Source organism: Parus major, chromosome 12 (genome assembly GCF_001522545.3).
Source record: "Parus major isolate Abel chromosome 12, Parus_major1.1, whole genome shotgun sequence".
NCBI classification, from domain to species: Eukaryota; Metazoa; Chordata; class Aves; order Passeriformes; family Paridae; genus Parus; species Parus major.
In genome coordinates this window covers 11116940-11136390 of record NC_031781.1, presented here as the reverse complement: position 1 = coordinate 11136390, position 19451 = coordinate 11116940, and the positions used below count along the sequence as shown (strand labels likewise).

At 44.2% G+C, this 19451-nt stretch overlaps 1 protein-coding gene across 1 annotated transcript in view; it reads left to right on the top strand.

Annotated features, from left to right (window-relative positions):
* Positions 1 to 1581: 1581 nt before the first annotated feature.
* The window catches only part of GRIP2 (glutamate receptor interacting protein 2), a 250030-nt gene continuing 232160 nt past the window's right edge, over positions 1582 to 19451 (top strand). Inside the window, exon 1 of the mRNA XM_033517452.1 lies at positions 1582 to 1684. Coding sequence (XP_033373343.1) covers positions 1630 to 1684 — 55 coding nt within the window. The 5' untranslated portion in view covers positions 1582 to 1629. The remainder of the gene's footprint in view (positions 1685 to 19451) is intronic.

Here is a 19451-nt window from a genome sequence, read left to right as displayed (position 1 = left end):
GCAGTCCTAGGGCATTGCATACTGCTGTCTGCCTCTGCAGTGTTGCAAACTCTTAGGGCCAAATGAAGAGGGTTGTCTGTTCTCATGAGTTTATGATTATCCCAGCTTAACTCACTGGAAGAGCATGCTACAAAGGTAACTTCAAAAGACCCTCTGCAGCCCAGCTCCCACATTGTTCTTCAAGAATTTGGGGGGCAGGGGGAGAAGCTAGTTTAACTGTAGGCCTTTAACTCAAGTACCTCAGTTAGGATTCTCATCCTCCAGACTGCCCTAGTCATGGGTTTCTGCTTTTGCCCCTTCCTGCAGAAACTGATTTTCTCCCGTGGTGCTCTCAGAGCTTTAGGAGGTTGCTTCAAGAATATTCCCAAGTACCTTTGTGTTGAGCCAACTTCATTTCCAGGTACTGAAAATGTTTCCAGACTCTGCTGCCCAGCCATGCCACACTTGCCTGGCAGCTCCCTAAATGGCAAATGCTTCTCAGATGTGAGTGGAGCACAGAGGGTGAAGCTGCTGCCCCTTGGAAGGATGCTAGGCTCTCCTGCAACTGCTTTTCATGCAGGTAGGGACAGAAAAACTGAACTGAAAAGCCAAGGTCCATATGGGTGCATTGAGATGGATGTATTCTCTTGCTATTATAGCTGCCCTGTTCCACCTGAGTGGTGTGCGACATCAGCCTCTGAAACTGGAATTAGCTCATGCTATCCCAAGGAGAGTTTGGTCCCTAATATTTCAGATTATAGCAGATGTTGCACATAATACAATAGCTCTCACAAAGGGAGGCAGAGATGCAGAATGAGACCTACCAGATAGCTAATAAAAGACCTCACGAAGAACAAAAAAAGCTGCTAGTGATTGCAGAGATATGTTGCCCCCAGGAAATTAAAAACACAGATGCCATGGCATATGCAATAAGCATCTCCTTTGTGTCCATGTGAAAGTGCCGAAACCTCTGGACTATTATGAAATTGAAAAGATGCTTTTAAGTCTTCCCCATACACTTCAGCTGCTTGCAAGTGGTAGTGAAGAAAACGAAGTAGATCATCCTGGCTTCTGTGCAACTTTATTTACCCGAGAACCCACCTTCAGGATAAACACACGCGTCAGTGCACGCACCTGTGTGGGGCTGCCAGGCAGCTGCCGCTCGGTGAAGGGAAGCGGCGCCAGGCTCCAGCTGTAACGAGAATGTAGAACGGGAGCAGTGTGCTCTCCGTGTCTTTCCTGGCCACGCATCTGTCCAACGCCAGCCGGGGGTTTGGGACCCGCGGGGCGCCGGTGTGGGTCGGAGCCTGGCGCCTGTTTGCAGGCGCGGCCCATCTTGTCTACGCCGACCCTCCCGGGGGAAAAATAGACAATATATACATATTGACACGATTTTTCTCCCCCCCCTTCCCCGAGTTTGCCGTTCTCCGCCCTCCGCGGCGGGGGGAGCGCACCTGCGCCGAGCGGCCGGGGCTGTGCGCAGGCGGGGGCGGGCAGCGCTCCCCGCCCGGCCCCGGCCCCGCCGCCGCATGCACCGCCCGGCCGCAGGAGCGCCGGGGAGCCCGGCCGTGCTCCGCAGCTCCCGCCGGCCCCCCGGGCCCCTCCAGCCACGCCGCTGCCCCGGGGGGCGGCAGCGCTGCCCCTGCCGCGATGCCGGGCTGGAGGAAGAGCCTCGCCCTGTGCCTGCAGCGGATGCAAGAGGACGGTGAGCGCGGCGGGGGGAAAGGAGAGCTGGAGAGGGTCTGAATTACCCTCCGCATCCCCTTTTCCTTTTCTCTTTGGGGTGGTGGTAGTGGTGATGTGTGTCCCTCTGGGAGGGGCGCGATCCTCTTCTGGCGTGGATCTCCGCGGATGAAGGGACTGGAGGGGGGATGCTCTTCGTGCCGATAAACTTCGCCGCAGCCAATCTTCCCCTCCATCCCCGGGCTTGCTTGTTTTCTGCTTTTGGGTTTTTGTCTTATTCAAGTGGTGGAGGCAAACCTGAGCGCGAGGTGGCTGCGCGGTCCTTTTTGGATATTTAGAGGGGCTTGCAGTATCTGAGCCCCAACTTTCTAAAGCTACTGGTGATGCTGTTTTCAGCTGGTAATTTTTCCCAGTGCCAACTCCATCTGGGGAATAAAAGGTTTCCAAATTGTACAGAGGACGTGTCACGGTAATATGATTCCCATTGTGCCGCTTACTGTTGCTCACAGTGACTGTGAATTATTTTGTTTACATGCTCAAGAGTGTGATGTTAAATAAATGCTGGACCCGCGGCTCATAAAAGTCGTGAGAAGACATCCACAAGGTGGCACAGCATAAGGGAGGTTTAAACGTTGCACTTTGGCTCCTGCCTTTGTAGATGAACAGGGATGAGAGTGGAGTGGGGAAAGTTTATGTCTCTGAAATGAAGTGCATTTCTCCTGTGCTCTCATGGGACTCAGGACAGCAGGAGCTGATCCGGGATAGGCAGGAATGTGTCTTTTATGAAACTCTGCTGCTTTGGTGCAAAGTAGCTAATGGCAGGCTTTTCCTTTGGACCCCTTCCCAGACTACCTCTCTAGACTGTTCTAGTCTGTAAACAGACTTAAATATATGAAGTAGCACTGTTACAGCATTTTGTATGAGTAATGCAAGAATCGTGGAATTCTCTGAACCTGCTGGTTAATAAGAACAGAGAGAAATTGTGCTGTTAGATCCCCTGCAAGGTGTTAGGACAGAGTCATCAACTGCTGTGCCTTTCTGATGCTGATTCCTGGCTCCCACTGCTTTGGGAGAACACCAGTTTCTGCTGCTGGATTGCTCTAGGACCATGGCTTCCTCCTGGAGCCTCCTGAGATAGCGCTATTAAAAATCTTGTCCTGTAGAAGAGTGAATCAATCCCCTGCTCAATGCACTGAGACCTGTTGGCATGAATTCAGCCCTGTTATGGTGCAGTGCTTTGTAACACTGCCTTGCTGCAGCTGGAACAGATGCTTTTGCACCGTTGGATTGGGGTGGCTTTGGGAACTTTATTAAACATTCATAGCAGGGACCTCTTGATGTACAGCTGTACTGGGTCAGTGTTTGCTGGGTTACTTTCTCTGACTTCATACGTGTATGTACTGGCTCTTGTCTCTGGCTCTATGTAATGCCTTTCCTTCTCATCCCCCTTCCCTCTGACTTCAGTCCCAGCACTGCAGTGAGTCTGTGGCTGGTGTGCATCCCTTGGAGTACATTGCATTTATTTCTGTGGGTGGTTCAAAGAATAGTCAGTCTTAGGAAGGTGCCATTTAATCACAGAATGGCTTATCAGGATGGATAAATCTTGCAGGTTTGAGCTGATATGCTGTGTAGAGGAGGATTAGCTGAGCTTGTAGGGAACTTCTTTCCCTTTTCCATAAGGCAGCTGGTTTGATGGTTGTGTTATAGCATATAACTCTGCAGGGGCAGCAGAGGAAGTATTTGGTAATGTTTTGTAGCACTGCAGTGTTAACAGGTATGTCAGAGAAGGTTTTGCTTCATGATGTGTCCCTGTCTGTGCCAGGAGGATTGGAACTAGATAATCTTTAAGGTTTCTTCCAGCACAAACCATTCTATAACAACACTGCAAGAAATGTCTGCACTGTTCAGATTTTGACTTTGCAAATCAACCTCCAACCAATCTATGAAGAAATATTGACTTCTGTGTTTCTTTATTCAGAGCAAGTTATGTCTACCATGTTGGCATCTCTCTGTGGTTGTGATAGGTTTGGGGGTTCATTTATGCCCAAACTGGGGAGCTTTTCCCCCAGGCATGTGTACTTTGGCCCATCAATTTGTTCACTTCCTCTGAGGACCACAGTACTTAAGCTTCCAAAGGAAACGTCCTGGCGTTCAGCAGGAGCACAATTGTAATTAGAAGAGTGGTGTATTTTGGTTACTGAATATTAATGTGATGAGCATCTCTTGCAATTTGCAGCCATTCAGAGATGGATTGGAAGCTTCATTAATCACGGTTGGTAGAAAAGGTCAGCCATGGTAAATCATATAGGGAAATGTAAGATATACACAAACTGTGCTGAACTATGATTGCCATCTCAAAATACCACCCACAGCGAGTCTCTTTATGCATGTTTTGCCTTAAAATTTCTGTCTCCTAGAAGATGGGAGTGACTTCTGGCCAGCATGCAGAAATGCTTCATTATATAATGTGTTGGTTTTCTCCACCACAGAGGCTTGTATGTGGGATGTCCTACTGCTTATTCTGTTTCATGCAAGGAAAAAAGGAATTGATGTCAATGACTTTAAAAGATTTGGTGGAAAATCTGTTTCCTTCAGCCTGCATCGATAACAGACCCATTACTCCAAAATCATGGGGTTGATCAGCTTCTCCCTGCATTGTGGGGTTGTCTCAGACCTAAAAGAAGAGGTTAAAGCATATGGTCTGTCTTTCTGTCCCTCACTGTGTGTGCAGAGCTGTGTGACAAATCTTCTGCTGATTTCTCTCCCTGACAACTCATCCTCTTTTGAAACAGTGATGAGAACTATTTTGCCATGCCAGACCCTTTTCCATCCCAGTTTCTGCCCCTCATATTGCTGTCCTTTACGTGAGGACAGCAGGATTTGAATTGCATTCTTGTTGCTCCAAGGTTTTCAGTAGCAGAAGAAGCAAAGGCTAATTTCTGCTTTGGTAGCAAGAATGTATGTGGGCAGGTGGGAAAGTCTGTGTTTTTGGCACATCTGAGTGGATGTGGAAACTGTGTGTCTAGGAAGGATAAACTGTATCTGCAGACTAAGAAGTGGAGATACTTTTATCCAAACTGGTGAAACAGTGTTAGCTAGATGCATAGAACTTGTGTAAGATGGGCCAAGGTTGTGGGCAGACACCCTTTGCTTAACCTGAGATGTTTTTCAGTTTCTAGGGGGAGGGAATACCGAGTTTGAGTGTAAATTTAGGTTGTTGATACAATTCCCCTTCCTCTCCCAGATGGTTTTCCTTGAGTAAAAGCAGAAAATTTGACTCTCACCTTTAAAACTCCAATATGATGCCTTATAAAAATCCAAACCAAACCCTACGAAAGATTGAGGTAATGGGATTATAAAATGTGAAGTGAGTTATCCAACCCTTGCTTGAATCATGAGGCAAGTGGAAAGGGGGGAAAGGGACAAGTCAGACCTGCTTCAAAAAGTGACAATATAGCAGGGTTATGTTGCTGCTATTTGCTTCTTTCCCTTGTATACAGCTCCTTGCTCGTTACCTTGGAAACAGCTGTAGGAGCATATAGGGGCATTTTGCTGCTGTGCAGCCACGGGCAGAGGTGTCCTGTGGTGCATGGAAAGGAAGATCTTTCATGGTGCAGGTTGATTTTCAGGATGAGGTCAACAAAGTAAAAACCCATTGCAAGGTCTCCCTTTCTTGGCTGGCCTGTCTTGCTGCAGGTACAGTTTGGCAGGAGTGGGACCCTGGGGAAAATTTAGCAGGGGGGTGGATTTTCATGGTTTTGGCAGAGCTATTTAAATTTTTATAATAGGAAGGTAAAAATATCTCAACAGTCTCTTTTGAGGAGGCTTATAACAGCTGGGCTACGGACATCAGGTTTTTATTTAGTCCTCAGAACAATGTACTGGGATGTTTTGCTTAATAGCTCTGAAACTTATGTCCATGACAAGAAATGGGATTCTTCTTTACATTTTCACATGCAGCAGGGAGGACCATCCCACTAAGATGGAAATTTGCTGGGTTTGCATGATTAGCAGAAAGTAACATCTTTCATTGGGTTCCATGTTGTCTGTGATATGCATGTGATGTGTAGAATAACTAAAATAGAATAACTGCTAAAAATAATGTAAATTGTCTTTAGTTCACTTACCTATAAACATTTTGATCTTGCAAATGGCGCAGTGTGCATAATTTTAAATCAGTTGAACTATTCTGCTCTCTAAAATAGAGTGTTTTTTCTTGTGCTTGACACATCAGAAGTGATTTGGTCATTTGGAAAGGTTTTCTGGTTTTTATCAGGTTGTCTTAGGACCATCTTTCAGTGCCAGGCTGAGTCTGTTCTGTTTTAATACATTGCTTTATGGAGTCCTTTTGTCCAAACCTATGATGACATGACCTATTATACTAGCACTTAATTTTCAGTAAAGAAATTCGGCTGTGTAGCTGTCACTTAAGTAGTGTGCAGTTGAAATGTTACAGCTGAAGGGTTGTTACATCTGCCCACTGTATGTGGTGCATTAATTTATTTCTGCATGTGATACTCTTGCCTTACAGTGTGTCCAAGCTTTATCAGAGATGAGGACTTGCTCACACAGAGCTCAGTAATTTATGGGCTGCTGTATGTTGGTAATACTCATTATACAGGCCACTGCTTTTAAACAAAATGTAAAAATAGAGGTTCTGACCCTCCAATGAAGTGTGGTGGGGAATTAGGATTGCATGAAGGCTGTGGTGGTAATGCTTAAGGGATAATGCTCACTTATCAACCTGACTGAACGCTGGAGCAAATCCTGCTAGACTTTGATGGGGTCTTTTTTCGCTCATTAATATGTTGATGGGGATTTGGCACCCATTGAGTGAGTAATAACTGCACCCAAGCCCTGCTCCCCTCCTTGCTGGCTGTGGTCTGAGTTTGGGCTGCTGCTTTTGATCCTGTGCTTCAGCAGTCAGAAAACTTAGTTCTGATTGAGAAGCCCTGCACAGCTTGGGGATGAGGCCACAAAGGTTTTATGGAATGACTCCATAGCCTCATTGAAATTTGATTAAAGACAAAGATTGATCATTATTTCGCTTTTTGAAGTGATCTGCCAGATTTTACAACCTGAATGTGCTCCCATATCTGCAAACTTTGGCTTTATGAAACTGTACAGAAATGGTGGCTTTTGCTCTCTTGTTTATGTTATCACTCTGTGGGGATTCTTGTGAAGAAGTTTTATTAGCAGTATTGAGTGATGATGCTCAGTGCTGACAAAAGCATCAGCTGCAGTGGTTTGGCATGTTTTTCCTTTAATGCTGCCAAGGTTGGAAAGTGTGGGGGGGAACTTTTCAGGATGCTGAAGACCTTGAGGGAAACCATGAATTGTGGTAGCCAGGAAAATTTCCGAGTGAGAAGAATTGCCAGATCTGTCTGGAATCAGGCCATGCTTGATGTCCTCCAAACCTGTTGGTGTTTCTATGGACTCATGCCAAGTGCAGTGGAAAAACACGTGGGCAATTCCCAAGAAATGGATGTGGTCTTTGAAACTGTTCCAGTCTTGAGCTGTGATTGCAGCTACTGACCCAGAGATCTTCTGATGCTCTGGGTTGCACTAAGAGGAAGATGGCTGAGGTTAAACCAAGATGTGTGGCCAGTCTGAGGTGAATGTTGCAGTGCCTTTTTCATTTCTGTTTGTCCCGTCTAAGTAGACACAAGTGGCAGAGCTGCTCAGGGGTAGGCAAAAGAAGGCTGCCCACCGGGCCATGAGCTCAGTGCCAGGTTCACTTTCTATGGTTAGGACAGTGTAGGCCTTGCTACGAGTGTCCCATTTTACTGACTGCTTTGTTAATTATTAGACTTCATGATAATGAATAAAAGCCTTTATTTTGAAAATGAAGTGAATGTAGAGGTATAAATACAGTAGAATAATTAATAGGGCGAGAATGCTATTGAAATCACCACTCTGTAGACAAGCTCCAAGACAGTGAATCAGGCATTTCTGGATCACATAAATGGACACATTTCTTTCAAATGCCAGACTTAACCCTTGACATTCAGAGCAGTGATCTATGCACAGAAGGCTTAGATTTTCTAGAGAAAATCTCTCTTGTCTTGAGGAAGGTGAAAAATTTTTTCCCATGATGGTGTCCTTTCCCAGAAAGGCCATGTCTCATGTTCCAGTGAATGTTGATGATGGTCCCATGTGTATGGGAACTGCTCCTGCATTCATGTCTTGTACCAAAGGCAGTCATACCATCTAAATATGTGTTTGTGTCCCTGAAATGATTATAGCTACTGTGCACTGACACTGGTGTAACTAGGAGTGGAACATGGGCAGCATTGGACTGAGAAAATAGATCCCATGCTGGTGGTCTCTGTTGGAAATGGGAGCATCTCTTCTGCAGTGCTTAGCCTGGGTGAACCATGCAATGGAATGCAACATTCCCTCTTGGAAATGTCTGCGTGCTGTTCTTTGTCTTGCTGTGTGCTCTGTCCATTGAGAGAAAAATGTAATGAAACTTTTCATTTAAAATCCAAGTAGAATTTTTATTCAGCCTGCTTGTCTTGTCAAAAGAATGAATTACCTTTTTATTTTCTCCAATTTTCCTCCCCCTCTTTGGAAAATAAAGGAATTTGAATAAACTTGTAAAATTTATTTGTTTTAGCAATTATGGTGATTTCTCTGTTACTGACTTGCTCTCATTAATGTTAGATGAACTTGACATCTACTAAATACTGGCTTTCACTTTTCAACCAAAACTACTTTCTGGCTTAAGCAAAATTGGCTAATTTCACTGACAGTGCTTTCCACTGAGAAATTAGTTGGAAGATTTTCAAAAGATATCCAAACAGATTCAGGTATGTGGCATCAAGACCACACTGCATTTAAGGAGAAGGGGGTTATTGTGGCCTTTGAGCTCAAGGAAATGCAGTGCATTAGAACAGGGTTAGCATGCCATTTGTAGCAGCAGTCTGCTTGGAGGTCTTAGCTTTGTAGATTTCTGAACCCTAACCCTAGGTGCAACCCTAACCCTAGGTTGAGACCTTAAAGGCACCTTGAGTCTAGTCTGGTGCCCTGTTGTAAGGTATGGATGGAGCTATGTTATTACAGATTTGTATTCCCCTTGGCATGCCATTTGTAGCTGCTGTGTGCTTGGAGCTCTGGGCTTTGTAGTTTTCTGAACCCTAACCCTAGGCATAACCCTAATTCTACCTGTGCTACTGAAAGGTACTTTGGGGTTAGATCCATGCCTTATCTACATTAAGTGGAGGTGATAGGGACCCTCCTAGCTAAGCTGGTGTGTCTTGACAAAGAGAAACAGCTTTCTGTGGCTTCAAGGTAAATTCAGTGCTAGATTCTTTGTCTATGAAGTGACGCAATGTTTTGTTTAATGACTGAATTTCAGCTGTGAACAAAGCACTACAGAGGTTTTGTTTTACAATTATATTAACGTTGGCTGCTGATTTGTTGCCAGTCAGAGGCTTTTCATGGTATATATTTGGATTATAGGTGTTGTTGTCTTTTCTTTTACATGTGATGCTGTTAGTCATCCTGGTGACGCCTCATTCATTTGTACAAAGAAATGAAATTCCCTGCTCATCTTTGATTATTGTCTCATACAGCCCAAGAGGGGATCTGCTACTTCTATGAAGCCTGAGAGATCTCACTTGGGTCTCATGGGATGGAGCTGAGATTAGGCACTGGATTTTTTTTCTTCTGTCTTTAATTTATAAGAAATTCAACTCTCTTCTCTGTTCTCAAGGCTAAGTTGAGTTGAATGTACAGAGTCTGTACACAGAGGAATTCAGTGTTATCTTTGGTACCAGTTTGATGGGAGCAGTAACCACAGGAGCAGGGTGTTGATTGTAGAGTTGGGGGTGGAGGGCTTGTCCTCATTTGCATCCCCTTGCAGCCGAGGCCTTGAAGATTTAGCAACAAATGAGATGCAAAGAAACAAGGAGAAAAATAAGATAATAAGGAAAACTGTCAGGCAGTGTGACAGTTCTGCAGAAATTAGTGATGCTAAGTTTCTGTCTTTTTACTTTGGTACCAGTGTGCTTTTCTGGTTCAGTTTTCCTATGTGTGTTCAGGAAATGATGATGTTTCCAGGATTGGGGACTCCCTCATTAAAACTATCTTGCCCAGATCCACAGTTTCTGGTTATTTGAAGTCAGGGGAAATTCTCTGGGGCTGTCAGAGTGGGATGAATTTAGTGAAGAGCTGGGAGGATATGTTAGTATTCATAGCAGCTTGTCTCAGGGCTATGTGTTAATCCTGAAGAGAGGGCACTGTTGGGAGTGAATATTTTGTTTCCAGATTAAATGTTCTTTTGTTTTCTTTCATCTTGAAATAGGAGGCAGTCAGTCTCAACACTGTACATGCAGTCATGTCTGTAAAAACACCCTCACAAAACTTCTCCTTTGAGATTAGAGGGCAGGCAGATCTGTGTGAGGTGGGGTGCTGCTGCCTCACTCTTCTTCCCCTTGGGAGCATCATTTTTTCAACCTTCCTCCATCTTTGGTCCTCCCCTTCACGATGTGGAAGTTCCTTCTCAGCTGGGAGGTAGCTGCAGGTAAAATGCTTGGGCTTTGTCCCCACAGGGTGCTGAGCCTGGTGTGCTGCCTCCAAGTGGTTTCAAACAAAAGCAAAGTTCAGGCATGCTGCAAATCCCATGGCAGGCATTTAGATGAGCTATTGATGCTGTGAGCATGCTCCAGTCCTCTGGCCATGCTTTGCTACTCCAGAATCTTTCACGGACTTTGCATCCTTTGCATCCTGTCCAAAGACCTTGTGCAGTGGCATCTGGCTGCATGAAGTAGCTGCCATATTCCCCAACAGATGAGGCTGCAACCCTGTGGTGACTGCAGCAATTCCAGCGTGGCTGGCACTTACTAATCAGTTGGTTGGTATTGGGGATTGAGCCACAGGCCTTTTGTTCCTGTGCCTGTGTTCCTGACTGAGCACAGGGCTTGCAGCAAAATAGTTTTATCATTTAGTTTCTCAGAGGGATGGGGTATTTTCTCTGTCATTTGAGATTAGTGGGACCGAGGGGTTCTGTGCCACTCTGAAAACCTCTGCATGCCACAGTCTTCGTGTCTGCAGAACATGGATAATGACTACACTTTGAAAGGTTTTGATGCTCAGATCAATATGGATATGGAAGTGCAATTACTAGGTGTAACTTCATGGCTGTCTTCCTCTGCTTAGTATCTCCATATTCATAATTATATAAATTGTGCCAAATATTTGAACAAAAATGAGGTAGAAAATGTTGTTCTGGCACAAGGTTGCAAATCGGCTGCCGCATAGGACTGGGCAGAACAAGAAGTTCTGTTGATGTGGATAAGAATTTCTCCCTCCAGTAATGAACTGTGCTGTGAGTTTACCAGCTATCTAATCTAGTTTCCATCCGTTACACCAAGTGATAATCCTCTAGCAAATTAGGTGCTGTTAGCAGCATTTCTGTCAGCCTGGCTCTGGCTGCACATCTAGGCAACCTGCCTTTGAGGAATTTCAAAATTTGCCCTAGTCAGTCATGCTGCTTCCTCAGCCTCTGGAGACTGCATTTCACATGTAACACAAAGCTGAACTGTCTTGCTTCTTTAATTGTATTTATTCTACTTTCCCTCCACCCACCACCTGCCAAGGCTGTTTTGCCATGTCTAGAGATGGCTTCTGGGTTGTTTTCTTGGAATATCCATTGTAATTGGCTTTTTGGTGTATCCTGTCCTACTTTAATATAATTCCTTCGCTGTTACTGTGCTCATACAGGGACTTGTTAGTAAGTGGGTGGGGGATCAGAAAGCAAAATGTGTCCAAACCAAGCTGGGATGCCGCTTTCTTGAGGGTTTGCTGGCTGCAGGATGTCCTTGCCCGGGGATGGGCTGTACAGCACTGCCTGCCTTTGGCTCCCAGAGCTCTGTGGTGAGCCCGTGCTGCTGTGGCAGCTGGCCCTCCCCTGCTCTTGGGGCTGTCCCTTGCCAAGGGTCCTGTTCTGCCTGGAGAGATTCAGTGCCAGGCAGCGCTGCAGCCAAGGCCATCCAGTTTCTGTCTCTGAATGATGAAGAGGGAGAAGATGGCTTTTGGCCAGGGAGCACCGTCCTCTGCCCATCTGCTCCCCTGACTGCTGCTTGGAGCAGCTGCTTGTCTCCAGGGGCTCCTGGACAGGGCAAGGGGGTGCAGACTCCTGACTACTTCATTGTCTTGCCACTGACATACTCAGTGAGTCTGAGTCCTTGGGGTGTCATTTTTCTGTGCTTCTTTTTTGTGCAAATTCATGCCATGATTTCTAATTGCAAGCTGCATCGGTAGTTCTTGTTTTCAATGCTCTGCTGGAGAGCACAGAGGTGGGAGTGAGGGACAGGGACTGGAGGAGTGCAGAGTGAGGGGGCTTGTTTCACTGTAATGTCCCTCTGCAGCTGTGAGCTTCTTACAGAAATCCATCTCCAGCACAGCTGGCTGTGGGCTGGAGGTGCTGCTCAGCAGTGTGCAGGGAGGGCAGTGCTGAATTGCTCTGCAGGCAGATCCCTCCTGCTCAGGTGTGATCAGTGTGCTGGCAAAGCCCCCATGGAGGAGGGGGGCCTGTTCAGCTCCCTGTAAAGCAAAACCACTGACAAAGCAGCCCTTGCTCTGGAGGAGCAGGTGATGATGGCAGCCTCTGCAGCTTTAAAAGAGCTGAGGAATTCCCTATGTATATGACCATGTGCAAGTTTTTTAACGTGACTCTAACTCTAGAGTGAATTTGCTCTAAAGGCTTTTCACAGCCCCTCAGTATAGTAGGATAATGTAATATTTTTATTAGCTGTGGCCCTGTACAGTGAGGTAGTCCAGCATTTGACCTGTTAAACTTCAACACCAAGTAAGTGACAGCGAGGAAGACACCCCTAAAGTTGTGACAGCTTTTCAAACTCATGTCTGGGCACTGCACTCCACTGCAAACTCTTCCCCATCTACAGCTTTTCTCATTCAGTTTCCTGCTGAAGCCCAGCAGATTTCCTGTGATGGGTCACTGCTCTGAGCCAATGTGACAGTCGGTGTGTGACACCTATCTACCTGTCACGTCCTCAGCCTGCCACTAACCAGCTGGGTGGGTTAGCCACTGGCAAGCTATTTAACTCATTTTGACATGATGAGTTAGTCAGGCTCACAAACTAGAGCTGGTATTGGGAGGAAGAGTTGAAACAGACCTTATCAGACAACACATAAATTTTGATTTGTGCTGTGGGAATATTGCTGATAGTATTTTGGGGAGTATTATGTGAGTAAAGGAGCAGAGGTCCATGAAGAGATGTTTTTTTAATATATTTCCCTCTTTTTTATTCATAAAAATTTGAAGTTGAATGAAAAACAACAGTTTGAAGATGGATATGAGGAGCAGGAAAACAAATTTATGGAGCCAAGTAAGCAAGAGGATGGAGGTACACTGTGCCATGACTGCATGGAGGTATTGGGAAGTGCAACTCTCCTCCAGTGTATAATATTCACACTTCAATGCAAGAGGAGAGAGACACAAATCTACTCATCCTCCACAAAAAATCTTTGCAGGAGGTATTTGTTTCCGACCAAGAGAATAAGCCCATCTTCCTGGCTGACTGTGGTGACCCAGCACTACAAGGGACCTCTGGGGTCTGTGTTCCCTGTAAGAGAGATGTTAAAACACCAATCATCCAGGATAATACTGTTTCAGGAGCTCATTGATTTTTAGTGGAGGGAAGTGAGTTAAAATGATGAGTCACTGACCTATTTGAAAATGAACAACCTCCTCAGTGCCATTAGGAGCTGGTAATAGATCATCCTGGGCAAGAGCTGGTAAAAGGGGATTAAGGGGTCTCCTTGTGCCTGCTGTTGCTCTACATTGTGTGTGGCTGCTGTTTTGCTCAATATTTTTTTATGTGTAAAGAAGCAGCACACCATATACATAAAAAGCCAACAACTTCTAGTGAGTTGAAATTTAAGTTTAATCCTTATTAGTCCTGCTGTAGTTGTTACAGACAAGGAAAGGGTGTTCAGCCCTTGCTGAGGAGATGTGGCAGTGGTGGATAGTGCAGTTGGAGCTGGTGTAAAGCACCTCTCCAGTTAGAGATCCCCTTGCATGGGGATATCTGAATTAAACAGCAGGCAATTTACCTGCAAGCTTTTTCTTGGCAAACTTGTTCCTACCTTCTTTGAATCCCCTGCCCAGCCTGAGGAGCTGCTTGCTTGTTCTGGGTTTTAGGTTGCCACAGGAGGTGTGGAGATGTGGAGAACTGAGGTCTGGTCTCCTTTGTAAAATACTCTGGGATTCACCTTTGAGAAGTGATGAACAAAATGTAAAATTAAATTTTAAAATTGAATAATACTGTCATGTTTTTTTTTCTTCTTGCACTGTAGACCAACATTGAGCCCATGGTTACTTGCTCTCTCACTATTTAAATGTCAGTCCCCATTTGATCACTTCTTTCCTATCTCTGGTACCTGCACAGGGTTTTAGTTTAATAAAGTGGAAGTCTGGTGCTGAAATGTCTTCTCTGTTTTATGCCAAGTCTTTGGCATAAAACAGAGAAGACTGAACTTTGGGAGTTCAGTCAGTGTTGTGTGCAGATATGATCAATAAAGCTGCTAGTGATGTACTTTGCTATTAAGTTTTAGTTCATTGATTTAAGGAGTTACCAGGAACTAGGGGAATAACATGGTTAATTAAGTTAATTGGATTGTAAGGTCCACAGGGACTGTGCCTTTCTTTGTATTCTCTGAAGTACCTTGGACACCTCCAGACTATAAAATAATGGCTTTTTCTTTTTAGATGCTGGCAGTTCAAATTATTTAGTTGCTTTTAAACTACATGCATTTCAATGCAATGAATTTCTCCATGGACCGTGGACTTACAGCTTTGTAGCCTTTGGCTTTTGAGGTCCAGGTAGAAATGGAGAAGTAGATTTTAATAGAATTTAGCTAAATATTCCCAAGGAATCTGGATCTTTGTATTTGTTTGCCAAGATGTCTTGGGAAGTTGTTACCCATGGTCTTAGCAAAAAGACAATGTGTCTGTGGGGCAACTTCTAGTGTGTTTGTTTTATCTCTTGGACGTACAACTAATTCTAATTGTAGTCTTCTTGCCATCCAGTAAGATATATGAAGAAATAATACATCAGGCTCTAGCTAGATCTATTCTTTAACATCCATTTTTTAAGGAAAGTAAACAGATCTCCCCTGTCTTAAATGGAAATTTATTCTGGGTATATGAAGTGAAGTCTCGCACAGAGGTATTCTTCTGCAGCTTTTATTTAATCTAATTTATAGCTTCTCTTCTTTTCCAAGGGAACTGGAGACTTAAACCTTCCATTATAGGTCTGTAATTTATGTTTTCAAAATTCAGTGATTGTTATCTCTCAGTGTTTTTATGAAGCTCTGCTGTGGAGGTGCTCAGATAAGGTTGTATATTAAGTATTGGCCAATTCACTAGGAGCAAAACTGGGATTATAAATTACAGGAAACATTCTCAGTCATCACGAGCTGGTGCTTGTGTTAATGTCTTTAACTTCCTTTGAGGAGTTAGGGAAGATGAGCTCTAAAAAGACAGACTGGAAGAAGCTATTATGTGGTGGCTGGAAAACTATATTTGTCTTACTTGGATAGTGATGAATTGTCACTATCCACAAATAGATTGAGTGAAATTTCTCCTGGCATCTTTTGAGGGTCTGTTAAAAGTCAACCCACTTTTTAATAACCTTCTGAAGAGAAAGAGAATATGCTCAGTGAATTTTTAAGATGGCAACAAGCCTAAAGATGTTACAAAAACACTGGTGAGGAGAGCATGGTCTTGAACTCCTGAGACATCCTCAGGAAAATTCTCTGATTGCCATGACTTTATAGGAAAAGCAAGGTATGGGGGATGCATGAGGACTGCATTTGTTCCTTGTATAAATTAGAACTTTTTTTACTTAGAAAAAAGGGGGATGAAGGGAGAAAGCACTTCTGTGCTGCTTGGTGATGGAGCCATCAAGAGAAGAAAGTTGTTGAAATTGGATTTACTTAGTAATTTGTTTTGTGACTGTAGTTAACCTTTCAAGGTTTAAATTTAGACCTGAGCTATCAGCGCCTTTTGTGCCACCCTTTTTTTGGATGTTCTGTGGTTGTTTTCCATGTTTACAGTTCCACAGGAACCAAGTACTCATCTGAATCTTGAATTTAAACACTTGGCTTTGGTGTGTGTGCTTTTTTTTCAGGTTGTATTTGGTTTTTTTTAATGAGAGGTTTTTTGGAGGGTGGCTCTTTTGGTGATGGTTTTCGTGTGTTTTGGTATGTTTCTTCTTTCCCTCCAAAAGCTTAACAGATTTTAAAATAGGACATATCCCCAAATCCAGTTGTGAGAGCAACTTATCGTATTTGTCCTCTCTGTTTGACTGTCATTTTTCTTACTGTTGTTTTTCAAAGTGAAACAAAGCATCATAAAAAAATTCTGCTATATCCATAATGCTACCTGTGATGATATAAATATAAATGAGCCCTTTTCCCCTCTTGCACCATCTATTTGTCTTGTCAGGAAAACATTTAATCCTAGCTCTTGCTCACCCTATTTGTGTGTGCTATTCTGCTGCAGATTGATACGAAGTTGTCTGTGTAAAATTAATTTTGATGTGAGAAATTTGGCTTTCAGTGTTTTTTTTTGTTACTAAATACAAGGCAAAGATTTTGTGTGGCTTTTCTTTTTCCTTAGAGTAAAAAACCCCACATTTTTATAAAAATACCTTCCTTGTAAAAGTGTCAACATGATTTTTCCAGTAGTAATTGCTGTATGTGGTTGGTACAAAATCAGAAGTACTGAAGAAATACCTGCCCTGATAGTAACTGAGCTATGTGAGAACAGCTTTTCTGATGCATCCAAGTGTTGCATGGTTTGAAGGAGGAATTAATGTTATGTGTTTGTGGTCATTTGTATGGCTGTTTTTTTTTTTCCCCTCTATGTGGATGTGTGTTTTAAAATCTTGCCTGCAGACATCTGTGTTTGCAGAAGCAGATGTCACTTGAATGAAAGACTGTCTTCTTGTCTGCTGTGCCTGATGTAGGAGTAATCTTACTGTCACCAATGCCAAATTTAATGGCAGCAGTGTGATTAGATAGAGGCCAATGAAGGTGCAAGTGGTGGAGTGAGCCCTGCTCTCTTTTATGTGGTCATCCCTGTGGACAGGAGGATGCTGCTGTGTGTCTGCCAGGTGTTTCTACAAATGCCTCTCCAGTTTCTCCCCCATCTTGCCTTGAATTCCCATTCTGCAGGATTATTCCAGCTGCTACAAGAAGCTCGTATAATAAGCTATTATATAAACTTTTATTTATATATATGTGTGTGTATAACTAGGAGTGTCTGCTTTATCAGCTCTTCCCAATGTTAGTAAAACTCATTTTCTCTTTAATTTTCAGTGTCTGGTTGTCACGGGCTCTCAAATTACTTTAGAGAGCTTGTGGTATGTGTGGAGCTGAAGCTGGGCAAGGGGAAGCAATGCTCCTGGAGGAGAGGATGAGGACTTGCCCAGGGCTCCTCTGTGGACACAGAGTTTCCACATCTCTAAATTCCCTGGAATACAAATCTTTATGGTGTGGAACAAGGAACTTTTAGCAAAGTCTTCTGGTGTAAGTATTTTAGATCCTAAAGAATTGCATTATTCAGGCTGTAGTCTTGCATTTACATGTGGAGCTGAACACATCTGTTCCTTCTTCCCAGCCTACAGAGTCTTCTGGGAGGCTGCTGCTTTTCTCTCTCTCAATAACTGATAGTGGGGTATATATAAAATTGTATATAATTATCACATTAAAGCACTCCTGTGAACAGCATAGGTGTTACCTGCCAGCTCTTCCCAGTGGTGCAGTGCTGGTGTGGGCACTGCATTAACTGTGTGAGTACTGCCAGATTTCAGATGAAATCCTGAAATCCTCTCTCTCTGCCAACAGTGATGGCTGCAATCAGAGTCTTTATCCCAAGGGACACAACAAGCATAAAAGTGTCTCTTTTTTTACCACCCACACCCTGGAATGCCATTGCTACTACAGATCTCTGCATGCAATTGCTGTTCAAATGGCAGCGTGGTCATGGGCTGAGATGTCCTGAATTTCTCTAGCCTGCAGGAGGAGTTGTCACTGAAAAACTCACACTGGAATTCCAGAACGACAGTGCTTACCTGAGTGTTGCAGATATTTGTGTGAGAGGGGTAAATATCAGTGCTGGAGAAGAAGAGACCACAGCAAACGAGATAAGCAGAAGTACTGGTGCTGATCATCTTGGCCATGACCAGAAACTGCACTAGGCAAAATGCCAGTTAGTGAGCAGTGAGGGAAATCCCAAGACAACTGGAGGAGGAGTGCTGAAGTGCTTTTGGAGGAGAAAGACTGACAGATGGACTTAAGGGCAATGCACTTGTAAGAGCTCCTGAGCAGAGAGAAACTCAGAAGTTGAACCTGGGGGAGGGATGTGAGGTCAGATAGGGACCTTTGTTCTGTGAATCCCCTTACCTCCATCCTGAACACCTGCAGCAGGGAGCCTCTGGAAGCCATCATTTTACATTATCTATGTGCCTAGGCTGTTTCAGGCAAAGCACCAGAAATCTATTAAAAAAAAAGAACAGAAAAAAAGGGAATAAATAGTAAAGCACCTTCAGACTGCTCCAAGTGCTGCCTCTGCAGTGGATACAGTTTCCAGCAGCACAAATCACTGCATTGCAAAAAGCAGAGCAAACAGGGGAGCACCCGAGTACTAAAATAAACTCTGAAATGCAAGATAAATCCTTGCAAGCAGCTCAGCAACAGCTCATTTAGTTCTCAGGTTGGTGCTGTTTGGGTTTTGGTGGTTTTTAGTTTTTTTTTGGTTTTGGGAAAGGGTCATTTAATTCTTGGGTTCCTTTTTCATATTTCCCCAACACTACATTCTAGACAGATGGTTGGAGGCTCTCCTTGTTGGCAAACTGCAAATGAAAATGCTGTTGGATGGGAACTGTTTGCCTGACTTTGCCTGTGTGCCCCCTTCCTCATAGTGGAAGGGAAACCAGTGGTTTATCTCCTTTTGCCCCATCCAGATGCCTGGTACATGCATGGGCAGCATGTCTGCAGGGGCTGCTTCACCCTTTGGCTGCAAAGGGGAGCTGGGGTGACCACCTGAGGGGCAGACACCCTCCCTGCCAAGCACAGACTGTGGTTGGGAGTAAGTGATGGTGTGGAACAAAAAGGCCCAAACCCTCTGTAAGACTGATGTGTTTTAATGAGGCAGGTGAAGACATCCAGGGAGGCTGGGTGTCCCCAGCCAGGAATGCCCTTTGCTGACTTTGAGGCAGGAAGGGATGGAACTAGAGATTTGAATAAAAGTGAAATTTGAGTTGTTTTTCAGTGGAGTCTGTGATTAGTGATTCAAATAGTCAGTCCATTAAATCTTAACCTTTCTTATCAAGTCCTCAGTGATCTCACTTTCAAAGCAGAAGGTCTGTGATGGTGGCTAAGGGCAGAGAGAAAGGAAAGATGGAAACATGTGGTGTCCCAGGTTGGAACAGTGTCTTGGTAGATTGCCTCTTTCATCTTTGTTGGCGTACCCAAAAGACCAGCTAGTTGGTGTAAGTCCCTGCTGTGCTGGCTCTTACAGATCTTCATTTAGGGCAGTCCCTTCTGCCCATGCTCCCTCCAGCATGCTTCAGGCATCAGTTTAATAGAAATAAAAATTGATTAGTGTGGTCCCTAGTGAATCTTTCAGGGATTTGGCAGCAACTGCAAATAATGTGTGTGCAGCTGTTTAGTGAAGGGGTGGGGTGGCTGTTATTCCTCTTAAAAGCTGGTCAGTGCTATTCCTGGATATTGATCTGAGCTTCCTGGACAGAAGA